This window comes from Ranitomeya variabilis, chromosome 6 (genome assembly GCF_051348905.1).
Source record: "Ranitomeya variabilis isolate aRanVar5 chromosome 6, aRanVar5.hap1, whole genome shotgun sequence".
NCBI classification, from domain to species: domain Eukaryota; kingdom Metazoa; phylum Chordata; class Amphibia; order Anura; family Dendrobatidae; genus Ranitomeya; species Ranitomeya variabilis.
Window position 1 is genome coordinate 182,638,441 of NC_135237.1, and position 22,704 is coordinate 182,661,144.

The window sequence follows — 22,704 nt, forward strand, 5'->3', positions numbered from 1 at the left end:
AGCCCTAAATTTAAGTGTGATGCACCTCACACAGCAGCATGCCAGAACTGAGACACAAGATGTTTGTAGGATACCAAAGCGAGTGGGAACAGAAGCTCGCCCACGACTGCCTCACTTAAGCATCTTACATCTGAAACCAGGAACATAAGCACAATGAAGTCCAAGAAATTATTCATGGAGCCCAGCTTACTAAAGATTTGAATAATCTTGTTAGAATTTGTCATACAGGTGAACTTGAAGCATTCCAGACTGTTCTAAAATACAGATGTAAGAGAATTCATTTTAACATTGATGCTATAGAGGCCAGGACTAAACTAGTAGCTTTGGCACACAACTACCGTATTTTTCGGCCTATAAGACGCACCTAGGTTTTAGAGGAGGAAATTAGGGAAAAAAATTGAAGCAAAAAAATGGTCAATTCTGTATTCACCTATCCTGGTATATATGGTCCCCTCATCCCCATTCTGATACACATGGCCCCTCATCCCTATCCTGGTATGATTGGCACCTTCCTGGTCTTGGTATGCACAGCCCCATCCCAGTCCTGGTTTGATTGGCCCCATCCTTATCCTGGCATGATTGGCGCATTACGGTCCTGGTATGATTGGTCCCATCCTTATTCTCGTATGATTGTCCCCATCCCGGTCCTGGTTTGATTGGTCCCATCCTTATTCTGGTATGATTTGCCCCATCCCGTTCCTGGTATGATTGGTCCCATCCTAATTCTGGTATGATTGTCCCCATCAAGGTCTTCTTATGATTGGTCCCATCCTAATTCTGGTATGATTGTCCCCATCAAGGTCCTGGCATGATTGGTCCCATCCTTTTTCTGGTATAAATGGCCCCATTCTGTTCCTGGTATGATTGGTCCCATCATTTTTCTTTTATAATTGGCCCCATCCCGTTCCTGGTATGCATGGCCCCATCAGGAAAGATAAAAAAAAAACCAAACTATTACACTTACCTTCCTCCACTCCCTTGCAGTTGCAGTGCCCTGCTCTGGTGCCAGCAGCTGTTTAATGCTTGTAAGCAGCGCATGGCAGGTACACAAGCAGAGCACAGCAGCCAGAATACTCACTGGGACCGTTCATCGCAGAGAGCCGTGAGAATCCATTTCTCTTCAGTAGCGCGCAGTGTCACTCAGCGGCTTCCTGCTGCTGCGGCAGTCACGTGTGCCGACACTTCAGAAAAATGATATTCAGAATATTCATTTCTCTTAAGTATTGGCACACATGACCGCCGAAAGCAGCAGGAAGGCTCCGGCTGACTCTGCGCGCTCCTGAAGAGGAATGGATACTCACCGTTCTCTGCGATGAACGGTCCTGGTGAGTATTCCAGCAGCTGCTGGCACCGTAGCAGGACACTACCAAGGGAGCAGAGGAAGATAAGTGTAATGTTTTTTGTTTTTTTTTAATCTTTTCTGATGGTACCAACAGAGGTTTCTGTCCTCTGATCTAAGAGCAGCCTGATATATGGGCAAAGGACCCTGAATCCAGTAATGTGTCATTTACTAGGATGCTTGCTGCAATTATTTAAAGAATCCCTCTTTTTAAGGCTGCCGTCACACTAGCAGTATTTGGTCAGTATTTTACAACAGTATTTGTAAGCCAAAACCAGGAGTGGGTGATAAATCCAGAAGTGGTGATGTGTTTCTATTATACTTTTCCTCTAATTGTTCCACTCCTGGTTTTGGCTTACAAATACGGATGTAAAATACTGACCAAATACTGCTAGTGTGACAGCAGCCTAAAAGTGATTTTATCAAAACTACAACAAGCAGCCCAGCAAGTGGCACATTGCTGCAAATCATGGTCTTTGCCCCTACAAAATGCTGCTCATATTAGGGAACAGAAACATGCTAACAGACTCCCTATTAGGACAGTGAAGGAGAAGGTCTGCTCAACTGTGTGGGTTTTGTGCCCAGAAGAAAGACATATGTCGATATAGTGAAATGATAACTTCGGCACTGAAGGACGAGATGTTCATAAACAGTGTCGGACTGAAGAACATGTGGGCCACCAGAGGACTTCTTGATTCTGAGGGCCCTCCTTTCAAATATACAAAACCAATGCATTATCATGAAAGTGGTTTTGGCAAAACATCCTAATATAGCACCTATTCTCAAAAAGGGCTCTAGGGTGGTTTCAAAACGTGCTTCCACACAAGGTTCTGTATTAGCACCGAGCTATTTAAATATTAGACAATCCAGAAACAATAGCAGTTGGTCAATTAGTAAAGGATTTTAGTAAATAATTAAAAAAAACTGTGTGGGGACCCCTCTATTCTTGATAACCAGCCTTGCTGAAGCTGACAGCTGAGGGTTGTAGCCCCCAGCTGTGAGTTTTGCCTGGCTGGTTATAGAAAATACAGGGAAACCCACGCCGTTTTTTTCACTAATTTATTTATTTATAGCGCATGCGCCAGCTGATGAGTACCCCCATCAGCCGCTCCTGCTGTCACTGTTATTAGCAGCAGCAGGGATAGGCTGATGGGAGTAATAGTCCTATCAGCCACCTGCTCTTTTATCACTTAAATGTAACTCTCATCATTCTCCGCTGCTCACGCCGATCGCCGGCACAGCAGGGGAGAATGATGAGAGCCTTGTTCAGCACCTGGCACCAGGGAACAGTGCTTACTGTAACGCTTCTTCCCTGGCGCCTGTCCGTGTGGTACCGATGCAGCACACGCATGCCACACGTATTATACACACGGACGCTGACATCTCCTGTACTGGAAATATCAGGAAGTGTGAAAGAGACCTTATAGCAGGTTTTTACGTTTTGCTGCTGTCACACACTAAAATACGCTTTTTATTGCAAAAAATAGTTTTTGCACTGCCACATTTTGAGAGCTATTATTTTTCCATATCTTGGCCCATGGAGTTGTGTGAGGTCTTGCTTTTTGTGGGACGAGTTGCCGTTTTTATTGATACCATTTTTGGGCGCATGACATTTTTTGATCGCTTTCTATTCTGATTTTTGGGAGGCAGAATGACCAAAACCCAGTAATTTGTGAATTTCTTTTGGGTGGGGTGTTTATATCATTCCACGTGTGGTAAAATTGATAAAGCAGTTTTATTCTTTGGAGAAGTAGGATTACAGCAATACCTCATGTATTCTTTTTTTATGCTTTGGCGCTTTAATACAATAAAAACTATTTTATATAAAAATTAATTATTTTTGCTTTGCTTTATTCTGAGGGCTATAACTTTTTTTTTTCACTGATGACGCTGTATGGCTGCTCGTTTTTTGCGGGACAAGATGATGTTTTCAGCGGTACCATGTTTATTTATATCCATCTTTTTGATCGCATGTTATTCCACTTTTTGTTCAACAGCATGATGATAAAGCATTGTTTTTTATTTATTTGTTTTACGGTGTTCACTGAAGGGGTTAACCAGTGGGACAGTTTTATAGGTCGGGTCATTACGGACGTGGCGATACTAAATATGTGTACTTTTATTGTTCTTTTTTTATTTACATAAAGAAATGTATTTATTGGAACAGTATTTTTTTTCTTTATTTAATTTAATTTAATTTAATTTTAAAAAACATATTTTTACACAGTATAACATTTTTTTTACTTTTTTACATTGTCCTAGGTTGGGACATCACTGTATAAAGTCAGATTGCTTTGCACAGCACTGTGTAAGATCAGCGATCTGACAGACAGTGAAGGAGGCTTCTCAGGTCCTGCTCTCAGCAGGCACAGAAAAGCCACTTCCCTGCAGGACCCCGTGGCCATCTTGGATCTGGGGGCCTGCAGGGAGGAGACCCTTGGAACAATGTGATCACATCGCGTTGTTCTGAGGGTCTCAGGGAAGTATGCAGGGAGCGCCCTCCCTGCGCGATGCTTCTCTATGCCACCGGAACGCTGCAATCTTGTTTGATCGCAGTGTTTCGGGGGTTAAAGTGCCGGGAGCGGTCCGTGACTGCTCCTGGCACTTTGTTCCCGGTGTCAGCTGTGATAATCAGCTGACACCCAGCCGCAATCGGCCGCAATCCCCCCGTGAGCGTGGCTGAACATGTATGACGTACTAACCCATCCATGGGAATTAAGTCCCAGGTCACATGGACGGGATATTACGTCCAATGGCAGAAAGGGGTTAAAATGCAACACAAGGTTAGGGTTACCTCCCCCAAATCTCTGTTTATATGAACCTGAGATCGATTACACAGGTCTGCAAGGGTAAAATTGTTTGAATAGTAAGAAGTGATTTTTATATACAGTAACGTGATTGAAATGGCTACAAGGTGGTGCTGTAATTCACCCGACACCTTTTTCTACATTTGCAGTTGTTTTGTAATGGAAAAACAACAAAGAAACTTTACGGACTTTGTTAGAAAACTAGGTGATCAGAACACCGTGGGCTCCACATGTAGGGTGTTCTGTTTGTGTAAAAGAACTATGACAGTGGTCTAAACGGATGAAAGAGAGCTTTCATTTTGGTGTGCTTATGATCTGGAGGGAACCGCAAAATCATAGTGATGACTGCTACTTTTGAACATGTAGTGATTCAACCTTAAAAATAAGAAGGAAATTATATACCCAGGCCTCCCATCAGTGATTCTCTCTGGGTGCCTCAAGGTCCAGGAATACCTGTCCCTTCACCTCTGGAGAAACTTAAAGATACACCTCATTAAGAAGATTCAGAACATTTTGGCTATGTGCACACGTTGTGGATCTGCAGCAGCTTACTATGTGTTTTATAGTAGCATGTTAACCTATGCAAAAGCAAATCCGCTGTGCACATGCTGCAGAAAAAAATGCGCGGAAACGCAGCGGTGTATTTTCCACAGCATGTAAATTCTTTGTGCGGATCAGCAGCGTTTCTGCACACATTGACTTGCATTGAGTCAGGCACATCCGCAGCAAAACCGCAAATGTAAAATAGATCTGCGGTCTAGCTGTGGATGAAAGGCTGCAGATTGAGAGGAGGGAAGTGTGTTGGCGAAGCTATGTGCGTGTCTGTGTGTGCGGGAAGGGTCTGCGTGTCTGTGGGGCTGTGTGCGGGGTTGGTGGGGCTGTCCGTGGGTGTGCGGGGGGTCTGCCGGGGCTGTGTGGGTCTGCCGTGGCTGTCCGTGGGTCTGTCCGGGGGTCTGCGGGGCTGTCCGGGGGTCCACAGGTGTCTGCCGTGGCTGTCCTGTGGTCTGCGAGCTGTCTGGGAGTCTTCAGGGCTGTCCTGGGGTCTGCGGGGCTGTCCGGGAGTCTGGAGGGCTGTCCAAGGGTCTGCGGGGCTGTGCGGGGGTCTGCTGTGGCTGTCCTGGGGTCTGCGGGGCTGTGTCAGTGTGTGTGTGTGAAGGCATCGTCCGATGGGACTACATGTCCCATTCGGCTATGCCTGCTACAGTGACAGTGATTGACACATTAGCCAATGATGGGAAAGTAGTAGTCCGATCATCCAGCTAATGTGTTGAATGTAAAAAAACACATACACACATATACAGTACAGACAGTACATACAGTACATACAACATAGAGTACATACTCACCAATCACCTTGATCCCGAAGCCCTTGCTCATCTGAAAAAAAATTATAATAATAAACCAACAATATACTCCCTGTGTCCGCAGTAATCCAATTAATACGATTGTCCCACGACGATCTCCCTTGGAGAGCTGACACATCAGCTGCTGTGACCGCTCTCCAGGGGCTCCAGCGATACAATGACGGAAGGTATCTTTCTTCACTGTATCCCTCCGCTGTGAGTACAGTAAAGTTCATACTGTCACTTGCGGCACTGCTGCATGGGAAAATTCCCACGCAGCATTGCCATAAAGTGAGAGAAATTAACTCAAGTAACCTCTTCAGTGATGCACTGCAGGAGCCATTGTCTCCTGTCAGTGTGTCACTGGAGGCCCTATAGAGCGGTGACATCACCCGATATCACTGTTTTATAGGGGAGATCGTCATGGGACACTCGTTATTAATTGGACTACGGCGGAAAGGGAATATACGGTTGGTTTATTATTTTTTATTTTTTGCAGGCGATCAAGGGTGTCGCAGGAATTAGGCGTGCTTGTAAGTATGGTGAAATTAAGAATATTAAAATACTTTATTTCTGGCTGTGTCTTTTTTTTTAACCCTTTCTTACTATAGGATTAATAATGGATAGGCATCTATGAATATCAGCCTGCAGCTGTCTGCGTAGCCTTTCTGGATATAAAATATAGGGGGACCCCACAACATTTTTTTGGGGGGTCCCCCTATTTCAATAGCCAGTAAAGGCTATGCAGACAGCTGCTGGCTGATATTCATAGCCTGGGAAGGGGCCATGGGTATTACCCCCTACCCAGGCTACAAATATTGGCCTCCGGCCATCGGCTTTCCCCCTCTGGGGGAAAATTGCGCGGGAACCCACACCATTTTTTCCCATTTTTGTTCAGAACTAAACATATTGTTCATTAGTAAACATCAGCCTTGCTATTATTTATCTATGGATATATCTATAGATATATGTATATATTGTATCTATAGATGGATATCTATGGATATATCTATAGATATAACTATGGATATATCTATCTATCGATATATTTATAGATAGATCTATAGATACATACAGTATATCTATCCATATATTTATCTAACTATCCATATATCTATCTACATCTATCCATAGATATATCTAGATCTATCTATCTATATCTCTATCTATCTATAGATTTATCTATCTCATTCCTTCTATCTATAGATCTATCTATCTATCTTATTCCTTCTTTCTCATTCCATCTATCTATCTATCTATCTATCTATCTATCTATCTATCTATCTATCTATCTATCTCATTCCATCTATCTATCTGTGTGTAATGGGTTGGACAAATGTAAAAGAGGAGGTTGGACAAGAAATTACATCACATATCTTTTTTTTTTTGTTAAATAATAAATCTTTATTTAGCTTTCAAAAACGCATATGCAAAAATGCGTTTTATGCAAAAATGCATAAAAAACACATCAAATACGCATCGAATCCGCACAAAAACGCATAAAAAACGCACCTGCGTTTTCTGCCAAGAGATGCGGATTCAGTGTGGAAAAATCCGTAGGCAAATCCGCAACGTGTGCACATAGCCTTTGGGCAGGATTCTGACAAAGATTTTCATGCAGTTAGAACGAGCCACAGCTTTTTCACACCTTCAATTGAAGGGAACCTATCACCCCCAAAATCGATGGTGAGGTAAGCCCACCATCCTCAGAGGCGTATCTATAGCATTCTGTAATGCTGTAGATAAGCCCCCGATGTTACCTAAAAGAGGAGAAAAAGAGGTTATATTATACTCACCCAGGGGCGGTCCCGCTGCGGTCCGGTCTGATGGGTGTCTCAGGTCCGGTCCGGAACCTCCCATCTTAATTCCATGACGTCCTCTTCTGGTCTTCACGCCGCAGCTGCGGCGCAGGCGTACTTTGTCTGCCCTGTTGAGAGCAGAGCAAAGTACTGCAAAGTACTGCAGAACAAAAAGTGGAATAACATGCGATATAAATAACCATGGTACCGCTGAAAACATCATCTTGTCCCGCAAAAAACGAGCTGCTATACAGCATCATCAGCAAAAAAATAAAAAAGTTATAGTCCTCAGAATAAAGCGATGCAAAAATAATTATTTTTTCTATAAAATAGTTTTTAATGTAAAAAAGCGCCAAAACATAAAAAAATGATATAAATGAGATATCGCTGTAATCGTACTGACCCGAAGAATAAAACTGCTTTATCCATTTTACCAAATGCGGAACGGTATAAACGCCCCCCCCCCCCCCAAAAGAAATTAATGAATAGCTGGTTTTTGGTCATTTTGCCTCACAAAAATCAGAATAAAAAGCAATCAAAAAATGTCACGTGCTCGAAAATGTTACCAATAAAAACGTCAACTCGTCCCGCAAAAAACAAGACCTCACATGACTCTGTGGACTAAAATATGGAAAAATTATAGCTCTCAAAATGTGGTAACGCAAAAAATATTTTTTGCAATAAAAATCATCTTTTAGTGTGTGAAGGCTGCCAATCATAAAAATCTGCTAGAAAACCCGCTATAAATAGTAAATCAAATCCCCCTTCATCACCCCCTTAGTTAGGGTTAGGGCTAGGGTTAGGGCTAGGATTAGGGCTAGGGTTAGGGCTATCGTTAGGGTTGGGGCTAGGGTTAGGGCTACAGTTAGGGTTGGGGATAAAGTTAGGGTTAGGGTCGGGGCTAAAGTTAGGGTTAGGGTTGGGGCTAAAGTTACGGTTAGGGTTTGGATTACATTTACGGTTGGGAATAGGGTTGGGATTAGGGCTGAAGGTGTGTCAGGGTTAGGGGTGTGGTTAGGGATACCTTTGGGAATAGGGTTAGGGGTGTGTTTGGATTAGGATTTCAGTTATAATTAGGGGGTTTCCACTGTTTAGGTACATCAGAGGCTCTCCAAATGCGACATGGCGTCTGATCTCAATTCCAGCCAATTCTGCATTGAAAAAGTAAAACAGTGCTCCTTCCCTTCCGAGCTCTCCCGTGCGCCCAAACAGGGGTATCAGCGTACTCAGGACACATTGGACAACAACTTTTGGGGTCCAATTTCTCCTGTTACCCTTGGGAAAATACAAAACTGGGGCCTAAAAAATAATTTTTGTGGAAAAAAAAAGATTTTTTATTTTCACGGCTCTGCCTTATAAACTGTAGTGAAACACTTGGGGGTTCAAAGTTCTCACAACACATCTAGATAAGTTCCTTGGGGGGTCTAGTTTCCAATATGGGGTCCCATGTGGGGGGTTTCTACTGTTTAGGTACGTTAGGGGTTCTGCAAACGCAATGTGATGCCTGCAGACCATTCCATCTAAGTCTGCATTCCAAATGGCGCTCCTTCCCTTCCGAGCTCTCGCATGCGCTCAAACAGTGGTTCCCCCCCACATATGGGGTATCAGCGTACTCAGGACAAATTGGATAACAACTTTTGGGGTCCAATTTCAACTGTTACCCTTGGAAAAATACAAAACTGTGGGCTAAAAAATAATTTTTGTGGGAAAAAAAAAATTATTTTCACGGCTCTGCGTTATAAACTGTAGTGGAACACTTGGGGGTTCAAAGCTCTCACAACACATCTAGATGAGTTCCTTAGGGGGTCTACTTTCCAAAATGGTGTCACTTGTGGGGGGTTTCAATGTTTAGGCACATCAGTGGCTCTCCAAACTCTCCAAACGCAACATGGCGTCCCATCTCAATTCCAGTTAATTTTGCATTGAAAAGTCAAATGGCGCTCCTTCCCTTCCGAGCTCTGCCATGTGCCAAAACAGTGGTTTACCCCACATATGGGGTATCAGCGTACTCAGGACAAATTGTACAACAACTTTTGGGGTCCAAATTCTTCTCTCACCCTTGGAAAAATACAAAATTGGGGGCAAAAAGATCATTTTTGTGAAAAAATATGATTTTTTATTTTTACGGCTCTGCATTATAAACTTCTGTGAAGCACTTGGTGGGTCAAAGTGCTCACCACACATCTAGATAAGTTCCTTAAGGGGTCTACTTTCCAAAATGGTGTCACTTGTGGGAGGTTTCAATGTTTAGGCACATCAGGGGCTCTCCAAACGCAACATGGCATCCCATCTCAATTCCAGTCAATTTTGCATTGAAAAGTCAAATGGCGCTCCTTCCCTTCCAAGCTCTGCCATGCGCCCAAACAGTGGTTTACCCCCACATATGGGGTATCGGCGTACTCAGGACAAATTGTACAACAACTTTTGGGGTCCATTTTCTCCTGTTACCCTTGGTAAAATAAAACAAATAGGAGCTGAAGTAATTTTTTGTGAAAAAAAGTTAAATGTTCATTTTTATTTAAGCATTCCAAAAATTCCTGTGAAACACCTGTAGGGTTAATAAACTTCTTGAATGTGGTTTTGAGCACCGTGAGGGGCGGTTTTTAAAATGGTGTCACCTTTTTGAATTCTTTGATCCATATAATTGCTATGAGCGCTCTCCCAGGCTAAAAACATCAGCCCTCAGCCGCCCCAGAAAAGGCACATCTATAAGATGCGTCAATTCTGGTACTTCGCCTCGCTCTTCCCACTTGCCCTGTAGCGGTGGCAAGTGGGGTGATAGTTGAAGGGGGGTTAATGTCACCTTTGTTTTGTCAGGTGAAATCAAGTCCTGACGTTAGTAATGGAGAGGCATCAATTAGACGTCCCCATTACTAAATTAAAGTCCTTTAATTGAAATAGAGACACAGACTCGTTTAATAAATTTTAATTAAACCATACTTACGATCTCAACCATTCCCTTGATGCCATTGTCTTTTACAAAAGAGTTAAAATAAAAAACAACAATATTCTCCACCTTTCCGCAGAGATGTTAAAGGGAATCTGTCATCTCATTTTGCCGCTATAAACTGCTGCCACCGCCATTAGGGGCTTATCTACAGCATTCTGTAATGCTGTAGATAAGCCCCAGATGTAACCTGAAAGATAAGAAAAACAAGTTAGCTTAAGGTACCGTCACATTTAGCGACGCTGCAGCAATCTAGACGATGCCGATCGCTGCAGCGTCGCTGTTTCATCGTTGTGTGGTCGCTGGAGAGCTGTCACACAGACAGCTCTCCAGCGACCAACGATGCCGGTCCCCGGGTAACCAGGGTAAACATCAGGTTACTAAGCGCAGGGCCGCGCTTAGTAACCCGATGTTTACCCTGGTTACCAGTGCTAATGTAAAAAAAAAAAACACTACATACTTACATTCCGGTGTCTGTCCCCCGGCGCTGTGCTTTCCTGCACTGACTGTGAGCGCCGGCCGGAAAGCACAGCGGTGACGTCACCGCTGTAATCTGCTTTACGGCTGGCCCGCGCTGACAGTGCAGGAAAGCACAGCGCCGGGGGACAGACACCGGAATGTAAGTATGTAGTGTTTGTTTTTTTTTACATTTACACTGGTAACCAGGGTAAATATCGAGTTACTAAGCGCGGCCCTGCGCTTAGTAACCCGATGTTTACCCTGGTTACCAGTGAAGACATCGCTGAATCGGCGTCACACACACCGATTCAGCGATGTCTGCGAGAGTCCAGCGACGAAATAAAGTTCTGGACTTTCTGCTCCGACCAACGATGGCACAGCAGGATCCTGATCGCTGCTGCATGTCAAACTCAACGATATCGCTAGCCAAGACGCTGCAACGTCACAGATCGCTAGCGATATCGTTCAGTGTGAAGGTACCTTTAGGCCTTTTTCACATTTCTGTTTTTTACAATCAGTCACAATCCGTCAAAATGTTGAAAAGACGGATCCTGTGCAGATTCTAAAAACCTGATGCACTGGATCCGTTTTTTTGACGGATCCGTAGCGTTTTCCAAGCGATCTGTAGCAGCGCTTGGAAAACTGATTGACAGGTTGGTCACACTTGTCAAACATAGTGTTTGACAAGTGTGACCAACTTTTTACTATTGATGCTGCCTATGCAGTATCAACAGTAAAAAAATATAATGTTTAAAATAATTAAAAAAATAAAAAAATCTATAGGCATAGGCAGCATCAATAATAAAAAGAGAGAGAGAGCGAGAGAGAATTTCCCTGGAAATTCTTCCACGCATGCTCAGTTTCAAAAGACGGAATCCGTCGCTGGATTCCTGCTTTTAACAGACAGCGATGGATCCTGCGACCATAGGCTTCCATTATAGCAAATGACGGACGGTGCAGGATCTGACGCTGAGCGATTTTCCGACGTGCACAAAAAAGTTTCTATGTGCTTTGTCTCCGCCCGACGGACAGCGATTTTACGACGGATCCAGTGCACGACAGATGAAACGGACGGCCATCAGTCACAATCCGTCGCTAATACAAGTCTATGAGACAAAAACGGATCCAGCAGAAACATTTGCTGGATCCATTTTTTTCACAAATCGACGCATTGTGACGGAAAAAGAGAGACGGAAGTGAGAAAGAGGCCTCAGGCTTCTTTCACACTTCCGTCGGTACGGGGCCGTCACAAAGCGTCGGCGCAAAGTACCGACGGACAGTGGTGATTTTCTTCACAACGTGGGCAGCGGACGCAGTGTTTCAACGCGTCCGCTGCCCATAATAAACTCCCAGGGAGGAGGGAGTGGAGTTCCGGCTGCGCATGCGCAGTTTAAAATGCAGGACACGACGTACGAAAAAACGTTCCCTTGAATGTTTTTTCGCTGCGACGGTCCGCCAAATACCGACGCATCCAGTGCACGACGGATGCAACGTGTGTCCATACGTCGCAATCCGTCGGCAACACAAGTCTATGGGAAAAAAACGCATCCTGCGGGCACATTTGCATGATGCGTTTTTTTCCCAAAACGACGCACTGTGACGGATCTAAAAAGACGGAAGTGTGAAAGAAGCATTATACTCACCCATGGGCAGTCCCGGTTCGGGTCCGATGGGCGTTGCAGGTCCGGCGCCTCCCATCTTCATGCGATGACGTCCTCTTCTTTGCTTCTGTTGCGGCTCCTGCGCAGGCGTTCTGATTTGCCCTGTTGAGGGCAGCGTAAAGCACTGCAGTGTGCAGGTGCCGAGCCTCTCTGACCTTTCTCGGCACCTGCGCACTGCAGTAATTTGCTCTGCCCTCAACAAGGCAGAGAATAACACCTGCGCAGGAGCCGCCACAGAAGCAAGGAAGAGGACATCTGCACATGAAGATGGGCAGCGCTGGACCCGGACCACGATGCCCATCGGACTCGGACCACACCGGACCGCCCCTGGGTGAGTATAATCTAACTTGTTTTTCTTACCTTTCAGGTTACATTGGGGGCTTATCTACAGCATTACAGAATGCTGTAGTTAAAGCTACTTTCACACTAGTGTTGTTTGCAATACATCGCAATGCGTCGTTCAGGAGAAAAAAATGCATCCTGCAAAGTTGTATGCAGGATGCGTTTTTTCCCCATAGACTTAACATTACCGACGCATTGCGACATATTGCCACACGTCGCAACCGTCGTGCGACGGTTGTGTCGTGTTTTGGCGGACCGTCGGCACAAAAAAGTTACATGTAACTTTTTTTGCGCGTCATGTCCGCCATTTTTGACTGTGCATGCATGGCCGAAACTCCGCCCCCTCCTACCCGGACCTTGCAATGGGGCAGCGGAAGCGTCGTAAGACTGCTTCCGCTGTCCACGTCGGGCATTTCTTTCACAGCATGCGTCGGTACGTCGGCCCGACGCACTGCGATGGGCCCGTACCGACGCTAGTGTGAAAGCAGCCTAAGCCCCTAATGGCAGTGGCCTCAGTTTATAGCAACAAAATGAGGTGACAGATTCCCTTTAATGTGATCGGTGTGTAAAAACTGGACACTTGCATGGTGCGAGCGCTGTGCGATTTTTTTCTTGCACCCATTGACTTCTATTGTGGGATGCGATCCGATTTCCAATTACAATCACAGCATGCTGAAACTTTTTTCCAGTCCGATCGTGATCCGATCTCAGCTGAAATAAAAAACGCAGATGAACACACAATGATAGAACAACACTAGTCAGAGTGCAATCCCATTTTTAAGCAGAGTTACACAGCCAGATGGGTTTGGGCATTGGCTATGGAAGCAGGAGCTTGGTTGTCACTCAGTTGCTCCTGTGCTTGTATAATCGCCAAGCCGTACCAACAATGTCCATTTGCGATAACACATTTCAAAGTAAGGCTAATTGGAACGCCCAATGTTGAGAAAGTCTTTAAAAAAATCAATTATTTAATCAGTATTTGACAATTTGTGTCAGAACATATCTCATCAAGGCTTGGCCCATATATGGTTCCTCCACTGGCCACGTGTTTGCGGTTTCTGATGTGCAGCTGTGAGCAGTAACTGGAAGCTGCACGCCATCGGCCCTTCCACCGCTGTACTGCACGGGCGGCCATTTTGTAGTGCGATAGCTATAAATTGTGCACAGCTAAAGCTCGGAGAGGCGAGCAGCCTCAGCAGCCGCCCTCCCTCAGGTTGTGGTATCGAGTACAGCATGTTTTGTTTTCACACAGCACTTGTTCTAAATGTTATGATTTTCGGGCGCAGGTCCACAGTAACGTGACCCTGTAGCAGACGCCTCATAAAGTGTAATAAATGTCTACTGAAGTTCTCCAGCGTCCACTTCACAAACCGCCGCCTAGCGGTCAAAAATAAATAATGGCAGTACGACGACGCGTCCTTTCTATTTATCACCTACGGCGTGACGTGCCCGAGTAAAGCTCCGCCCACTGAATGCGTCATATTGTGATGCTGGATGCGATTGATTAGTCAGGCCTGAGCATTCGTCACTGCGCCTGCGCAGATTATAATCTCGGTGGTTGATTGCCCGTACTGCTTGGAGGCGGACAATTACGAAAAGAATCTGGGTGATCATATACGAGCGTCTGTGAAAATGGCGGCTAACGTCACCACCAACCCGTCACAGCTACTGCCGCTCGGTACGTAAGCGCCATGGTTGTAGACTGAAGCTGTCCGTTGCGCTGTGCTGGGACTTGTAGTTGTTTAGTAGACTATGCACCGATTTCCAACCTTCCCTTTGTGTTTCCATAGAGCTGGTGGATAAGTGTATAGGATCCCGTATACACATCGTGATGAAGAGCGACAAGGAGATTGTGGGCACGCTGCTGGGCTTCGATGACTTTGTCAGTATCCTCTGTTACCTGCTGTCATGTGTGATCTTGGGGTCAGTGACTGGGGTGGCGCCCCCTCTGTGTGTAGGGCCACATTACAGTGCTGGCCGTCTAGTGGGTTTGTCCCAGGGTGTGACTTGTGTGCCATCTCACTGCTATGATGGGTTCCATGCAGCGCCACTCACCGCACTCTCCATATGCGCAGAACAGCCGCTAACATGATCGTTCTGTGCCGCAGGCTGCCAGTGATCACCGCCCAGCCATGTGCTGCAGAGACTAGTGATTTTTAAGCAATATTATAAAAACCTTAGCTGCTGCACACAGGCCGGGCGGCTGTCAGCTGGGGTATAGCACCTGGTTATCTAGGAGCGAGTGTTAAACCCTTAGGTTTTGTCATGTGATGGATCCGGCACTTATTAAAGTTTTTCTTTTACTATTTTATAGCACAGATATGGAATTGTGAACCCAGCCTGAAAGTTTGCCAATTCTTTAAAACAAGTGTGAAATCCCTCTGTGACTGCAGACTTGTGACTCCTCACATTGCGCTCGCTGTGAGGATTCTCCGGTGTCAGGAGCGGCGATCATGTCACTAAGTATGCCATTAGCATAGTCACGGCCACATTCCGACGAGGCTGTTTCCAGCCTCGCACAATACACTTGCATTGAACAAGGCTGCACCCATCTTGTCAGAATGTGGCTGAGTGTGTGCAAATCACATACTTGCAGTTATATGACCGCTGGTCCTGTGTCCAACACCTGAAAAGCCTCACGGCGGGCAGTGAACGTGATGTGAGGATTCACAAGTTAGTCACTGCAGACTTGTAGCTTAAGACCGGACAGCTCCTTTTAGGGGGATTGTCCACTAGTACTCCGGGTAGGTCTAAAGTATCAGATGCAAACAATGTAAGGAGTGGAACAGCACCGCACCATTACAATGTTTAGAGAATGCTTCCAAGTTCTGCAGATCAGCTCCTATTTAAACGAATGAAAGAGCAGATACTGATCTGTCGTCATCCAGAGCCAGGGTGGATAAAAATCAATGTTTTTTTAAAAAAAATCAAAAAAATCGGATTTTTTTGATTTAAATCGGATTTTTTTGATTTAAATCGGATTTTTTTCAATAAACTGCTTTTTGAGGAAAATATTTTACCATCCAAAGGTTCTTCCATCATGAGATAAAGCTGAGTTGTTTAACTCAGTAGAATAAAGGCTGTATATGTGTAACATTCACAATGCCATGCTCTTCCAGAGGTTTCTGTAGGATGCTGACTATCCAACAAGTTTGGGCATGTCAACTGAATGGAAAAAGAAACTAAACCAAAAGTGAAACCAAGCTAGAAGTGTGGAATTAAAGGGGCAGTATGAACAAAATGTGGAGGCTATTAATAGTTTATACAATTAAGACATGCTGCTTTTAAACACCTACCTATTGCCATATAGTAAAACAAAAAAGATTTTTACTTACTTTGGGGTCCCCCCCTCACCCTGGCGTTAGATCGTTGCCCCTAGTTTCGTCCGTGTAACTATGGGCGCACATGCGCACTGCTCTCACTTCTCATTTTAATCGTGATTTATATTAAAAAAAACCTTTTGATTTAAATCAGTGATTTAAATCATGATTAAAATCATGATTTAAATCGATCCGATTTAAATAGAAAAAAATCTTTTGATTTAAATCGTGATTTAAATCATGATTTAAATCGGCGTGATTTAAATCAATCCACCCTGTCCAGAGCGGACGCAAATTGTGTGATGGCGCGGTGGTTTCCCACTCTATACACAGCTTATGTGTAAATCTGCTGGCAGCCAATCGTTGGTGATGCCGAGTGTTACACTCCCACTGATTTGATACATAGCGGTTTGACATTAGCAGTCTGCTATGTATTGTGTATGCTATGCCAGTGATGCCAGGGCCCATTGATGCACATGGATACCGAGGATAGCCTGTGTGATCAGGTAACACAGAAGAGCTAGTGTAACACCAATAAGTGGAAATGTTAATGCTGGCCAGGATAGAGAGGTATCCATTTCCTTTTACATCACATAGATGGGCGGGTGAGTGTACATAATTTATCTGGGGAAGAGAGCATTATGGAAAGCATGGAAGCCATAGGGGAAAGTTTACAAGGTCAAATATGCTAGTCTTGGCTGCACCCTGAAAAATGACGTGAAAAAAATATACATAACATATGAGGTATCGGTTGATATTTTGGCGAAGATATGCAAGCTCACCACCGATGTCAAGGGTCCGCACACTTGCAAGTCCTAACACTAAAATTAAAAGCAAAGCCGCAAAAAGAGTAATAAAAATCATTCAAGAATGAACACAGCATTTTTTTCAGTGTTAATTCTTGAATATTTTGGAGGATTTTTTTCCCTCTTTGCCTTTAATTTCAATTTTACTTTGGCAAAAAAGAAAAACATAAAAATGACCCCTCAAGGAATAAAACCAATGTTTTAAATGCTACAAAGTAAAAGCAAGCAAATGTATTGTTATTATACAAGCGTCTACTAACCCTGCAGATATCCTGTCTGTGAAGGAGTCCTAAACTCTCAGAAACCTTCTCTGGACTTTCTCTTTTGCTTTTAGTAACATAGGTGATGTGTCTGGGCTTGTATTTATTGGTCATTGATCCGTCCGATCCGTTACCAGTGGATCCTCACAACTTAAACGGCAGCTATCTGGATTTAAAAATATAAAAAATGACCGCAAGAAGATCTGAGTCGCTGTCTATTGACTTATTACTAATAAGTGCATATTAATAGTAGTAAATGCTTCCACAGTTGGTCTTTTTGCCTTTGTTACCATGTTTCCTTAACTGTACTATTCAGATATGGTCCTAGAAGATGTCACAGAATTGTAAGTATAATAAAAATGTATCTTTTTTTTTTTTTTTTCACTGGCCATTGTTTATCAGGATATTATTGTTAGCGTAGATGGAAGTTGAAAAGGTTGTTGACTACTTGGACATCTTCTTCGTAAATTCAGTGTTCCCACATGTAAAATTTAAACCAAGAAAAACAGATACTCAGTGCAAAGATGATGGTGCTGGGGATTAATTTTATTGGTGTGTTTTTTTGTTTTTTTTTACATGGTGTAATACTGCATTTTAGAAGGTGATGTTCAAGCCGTGGACAACCCCTTTAACTTACAAATTCTTCTGTCTAAACATAGAAAGGCCTTTTATGGCCCACGCCTGCTGGTCCCTTTATGTATATAGGCATCCACAGCCTTTGCAATGAAATATATGATACATCTACATTATTTCCACAGCAGTGTCCACAATGTAAAGAGAGTCAAGCCTAGCCTATCTGGCCCTTGTGGACGTCCCCCACATGTTCAGTTTTCTTTCTGGATTCTAATGAGATTTTCTAGATAGGGTTGAGCTCACCTAGAAATGAGACTTGTTGACTTAATAATGTGTGTATTTCTCTTCTGCTTTAGTGAGATCACACCTGAAGGACGACGGATTACAAAGCTAGATCAAATTCTGCTAAATGGAAACAATATAACAATGGTAGGTGACCGAAATCATTATTGTTTTTTTATTGTATTGTACCTCTTCCATGTCTGTGTTAATTCCTGTTTTTTTACAGACTAAAGGTACCGTTACACTAAACGACTTACCAACGATCACGACCAGCGATACGACCTGGCCGTGATCGTTGGTAAGTCGTTGTGTGGTCGCTGGGGAGCTGTCACACAGACAGCTCTCCAGCGACCAACGATCAGGGGAACGACTTCGGCATCGTTGAAACTGTCTTCAACGATGCCGAAGTCCCCCTGCAGCACCCGGGTAACCAGGGTAAACATCGGGTTACTAAGTGCAGGGCCTCGCTTAGTAACCCGATATTTACCCTGGTTACCATTGTAAAAGTAAAAAAAAAAAAAAACACTACATACTCACATTCTGATGTCTGTCACGTCCCCCGGCGTCCACAGGGTTAAAACTGCTTTTGGCAAGAGCGCTGCTAATATGCTTGCGCTGCTGCCGAGAGCTTCCCTGCACTGAATGTGTCAGCGCCGGCCGTAAAGCAGAGCACAGCAGCGCGTGCATATTAGCAGCGCGTGCATATTAGCAGCGCGTGCATATTAGCAGCGCTCTTGCCAAAAGCAGTTTTAACCCTGTGGACGCCGGGGGACGTGACAGACATCAGAATGTGAGTATGTACTGTTTTTTTTGTTTTTTTTTTTAACTTTTACAATAGTAACCAGGGTAAATATTGGGTTACTTAGCGCGGCCCTGTGCTTAGTAACCCGATATTTACCCTGGTTACAAGTGAACACATCGCTGGATCGGCGTCACACACGCCGATCCAGCGATGACAGCGGGTGATCAGCGACCAAAAAATGGTCCTGATCATTCCCATCGACCAACGATCTCCCAGCAGGGGCCTGATCATTGGTTGCTGTCACACATAACGAGATCATTAGCGGGATCGTTGCTACGTCACCAAAAGCGTGACGTTGCAACGATATCGTTATGTGTGACTCGGCCTTAAGGCTGCTGTCACACTAGCAGTATTTGGTCAGTATTTTACATCAGTATTTGTAAGCCAAAACCAGGAGTGGAACAATTAGAGGAAAGTATAATAGAAACATATGCACCAGTTCTGCATTTATCACCCACTCCTGGTTTTGGCTTACAAATACTGATGTAAAATACTGACTATATACTGCTAGTGTGACGGCAGCCTAATCCTGATGTAAAATGCTGTAAAGTGAAAGTAGCACACCCCAGGACTTTACTTGATAACTCGCTGTGCACAGATGTGCTGCAGAGCGAGATGTCAGTCTGGTGGCCGGCTTACAGTATAGTGAGCGATGGCTGCACTCACTCCCTCAAGACTGAAATTGGGCAGCACCTGGGAAGAAATAAGTTAGTTTTCTCCCAGTAGCCGCTTTTTTTATTAAGGCAGCCAGAGAGCAATGCAGTACTACTTATCTACAGATTATCTCTATATCTGCAGGTAAATGGCATTTACCAAAGTGACAGGTTCCCTATAAAGCAAATGTCAGATAATTGAATGATACCTACAGTAACTGTGATAAATACAGGTTTTCACCTGATGGCAAACGCTGCCCAACCTTTAAAAATAAAAGAATCACTTAATAAATTTGGCACTTGCTTGCAGTAAATGAAGTGACCAGAAGCTACAAATAATGCTCTGTCATTTGATGCTCTGTATGGCAGTTATTTTACTTGAATAATTTCCATATAATTTATAGAAAAAGTAATAACTTCCGCACAGTACATGAATAGATGCATCTGTTTGCATTGTATATGGTCTTCTTACTAACGTCTGTATTTCCTCTTCAGCTTGTACCTGGAGGAGAAGGCCCTGAGGTATAAATGGATTGTGAAGCAGAACAAGTTACTGCAGCTTTATTTATATTTTTTTTGTTAGGCCTCTTCAAGGGTGAAGTGGAGAATTGTTTTCCATATCTTCATGATGAGGATTATATGTATTCTTTATTTTGATACAATGCTTGTATTCATCTTTGTGCTTCTAAAATAAAAGATTTATGTTTTGTTATGAAATATATATATTTTTTCTTGTAATGGAATGGTTGACTGCAGAAATATTTTGCATGATGAAAGGGGTTGTCCCAGAAAGAAAATACATTTTAATTATTAGATATTGGTATAATAAATTCCACAATTGGATATTCAAATAAAATGTCCATGTGCTGAGATAATCTTATAAATGTGCCCCGCTGTGTACTGTGTAATGGCTGTGTCTGACCGTACAGGGACATGGTCTGATCATATCACATCTCCTGGGCAGGGGGAGGAAACAGTGTATACAGATATTACAGCAGAGGATCACAGCTGATTCTTTTTGTGAGGGTAAAATGGGTTTTTAAACATACCGGAAAATGATTTTCCTTATAGAAACCAGCAGCTGTGATCCCCTGCTGTAATGTCTGTCTACTCTTTTGCTTTGCCCCCTTCACATTTAATAGTGATGACCAACAAAGGTTTTGTGATGTCCAGTTCCGAACTGTGATCCAGTCCTTGATTGCAGGCGGAATTCATGTCTGTGCATGGCATCATCTCCTGCGTGCGTCTGCTGCTTTCCTTTCCAGGCACTGAGACGTGATGCCGTAACAGGGCCTAGGAACCAACACAAGTGCCTCATGATGTCGTGGGCCTAGGGAGCAGTAAAAGTGGGCAAGCAATGCCATGCTGAGGATGTTGGTCACAGAAGTGAAGTCCTGCTGCAACAAAGAACTGGTCCAATTGTTGCAACTGTGAATCACAAATCTTTTTACTCATCTCTAATAATCTTTTTGGAGCAATCCAGAAGACAAGGTTGGGCCAAAAAAACTAGATTGTGGTTTGTTTTTGTTACGTGAAATGAGATTTAGAATCAGATTGGTTATTAGTGATGCGCGAACGTGCTCGCCACCACTCTGTACTCACCCGAGTGTCAAAATGCTCTGTTTACTCGGCGAGCACCGAGTATTTCCGGGATTATTCGGTGGAAGCTCTGGTCTCCGCCCTGCAAATCTGGTGCTCTTTAGAGAACCAATGATAATGCAAGGATTGTCAGTCATGCACTGTAATGCCGCAGCCATCTTTGTTATGGTATTACAGTGATTGGCTGGCCGCACAGCGTCATCAGGTCTATAAGGGACCTGGCGCCGCCCTGCTCACCGCATTCTGCTCTGGACTTAGCGAGTGTATCGAGAGCTGCTGCTGAGATAGGGTCAGAATTGTGCTTTTAATAGTTGGTGTAGGTCTGCAACTGTTCAGTCCACAACTCCTGAGAAACCAACCGTCCTTTTTAGGGCTAATTCGGGGGTCCTGAGATTGCAACGCTTAGTAATCAGGGGAGTCTGTGCGCTATCCACATCAGTGCAAGGCCTGCAGGCACTGTATGCGAGTACATGGATCTCACTGCATACCTCCAAAAGCTCCATTTCTGTCTGCTGCTGCTTATTTAACCCCTTCAAGACCTTGCCCTTTTGCGTTCTCGTTTTTCGTTCCCCCTCCTTCCCAGAGTCATAACTTTTTTATTTTTCCGTCAATATGGCGATGTGAGGGCTTGTTTTTTGCGGGACAAGTTGCACTTTTGAACGAGATCATTGGTTTTAGCATGTAGTGTACTAGAAAACGAGAAAAAAATTCCAAGTGTGGTGAAATTGCAAAAAATGTGCAATCCCACACTTGTTTTTTGTTTGGCTTTTTTGCTAGGTTTACTAAATGCTAAAACTGACCTGCCATTATGATTCTCCAGGTCATTGATTTTTTTTATTTTTTAAGGGGGATTTAAACTTTTTTAATTTTTTTTTTTTAGTTTTGTTATTCATATTTTTTTTTACACTTTTTTTTTTTTTTTTAATACTTTTGCCGTGCTTCAATAGCCTCCATGGGAGGCTAGAAGCTGGCACAGCCTGGTCGGCTCTGCTACATGGCAGCGATCATCAGATCGCTCCTATGTAGCTGAATTGCAGGCTTGCTATGAGCGCCGACCACAGAGTGGCGCTCATAGCAATCCGGCATCAGTAACCATAGAGGTCTCAAGGAGACCTCTGGTTACTATGCCGACGCATCGCTGACTCCCGATCATGTGTCTGCGATGCGAGCATTTCCGGCTGGAAGCGCCGGTTAAATGCTGCTGTCAGCATTTGTCAGCGGCATTTAACTGGTTAATAGCGGTGGGTGAATCGCAATTTCACCCGCCGCTATTGCGGGCACATGTCAGCTGTTCAAAACAGCTGACATGTCCCGGCTTTGATGCGGGCTCACCGCCGGAGCCCACATCAAAGCAGGGGACCCGACCTCTGCTGTAATAGTACGGCGGAGGTCGGGAATGGGTTAATAGCTGCAGTTTTCTTTGGCAATTTTTTTTTTTTTTCACCTTATACCTGCTCCTTTTATTTTAAAGCAATCCATAGCCCCCTTATTTCTACATTTATTTGCTTGGTCACCCTGCAGACTACAGCCAGGTTATTGTAATCGAAGAGTGTGCAAATCTAAGATTTTTGTTTATTTTGTCCCAGGCATCAGATGGGAGTGTTCCAAAAAATCGTTTTGTTTGTTTTTTTTGTGCCATAGCCAACTTGTTGACACAATTTAGTTGTTCCCAAAAAAATTAGGGCCACATTTAGATCAGTCTGTTATCTCAA

At 43.9% G+C, this 22,704-nt stretch overlaps 1 protein-coding gene across 1 annotated transcript; it reads left to right on the forward strand.

Annotated features, from left to right (window-relative positions):
• Positions 1-14,150: 14,150 nt before the first annotated feature.
• Positions 14,151-20,114, forward strand: LSM5 (LSM5 homolog, U6 small nuclear RNA and mRNA degradation associated). The gene is made up of 5 exons (XM_077269306.1): positions 14,151-14,375; positions 14,488-14,583; positions 17,400-17,427; positions 18,013-18,085; positions 19,889-20,114. The coding sequence occupies exons 1-5, from the start codon at positions 14,330-14,332 to the stop codon at positions 19,919-19,921; spliced, it is 276 nt and encodes a 91-aa protein (XP_077125421.1). The 5' UTR covers positions 14,151-14,329; the 3' UTR covers positions 19,922-20,114.
• The last annotated feature ends 2,590 nt before the right edge of the window (positions 20,115-22,704 follow it).

What these genes read in the sequence shown, in the direction of transcription:
- LSM5 (XM_077269306.1), top strand. Translation starts at nt 14,330, where the DNA reads ATGGCGGCTAACGTCACCACCAACCCGTCACAGCTACTGCCGCTCG. An exon ending in GGGCTTCGATGACTTTGTCA is followed by an intron (nt 14,584 to 17,399) that starts GTATCCTCTGTT and finishes TGTACTATTCAG; the next exon opens with ATATGGTCCTAGAAGATGTC. An exon ending in CTAGAAGATGTCACAGAATT is followed by an intron (nt 17,428 to 18,012) that starts GTAAGTATAATA and finishes CTTCTGCTTTAG; the next exon opens with TGAGATCACACCTGAAGGAC.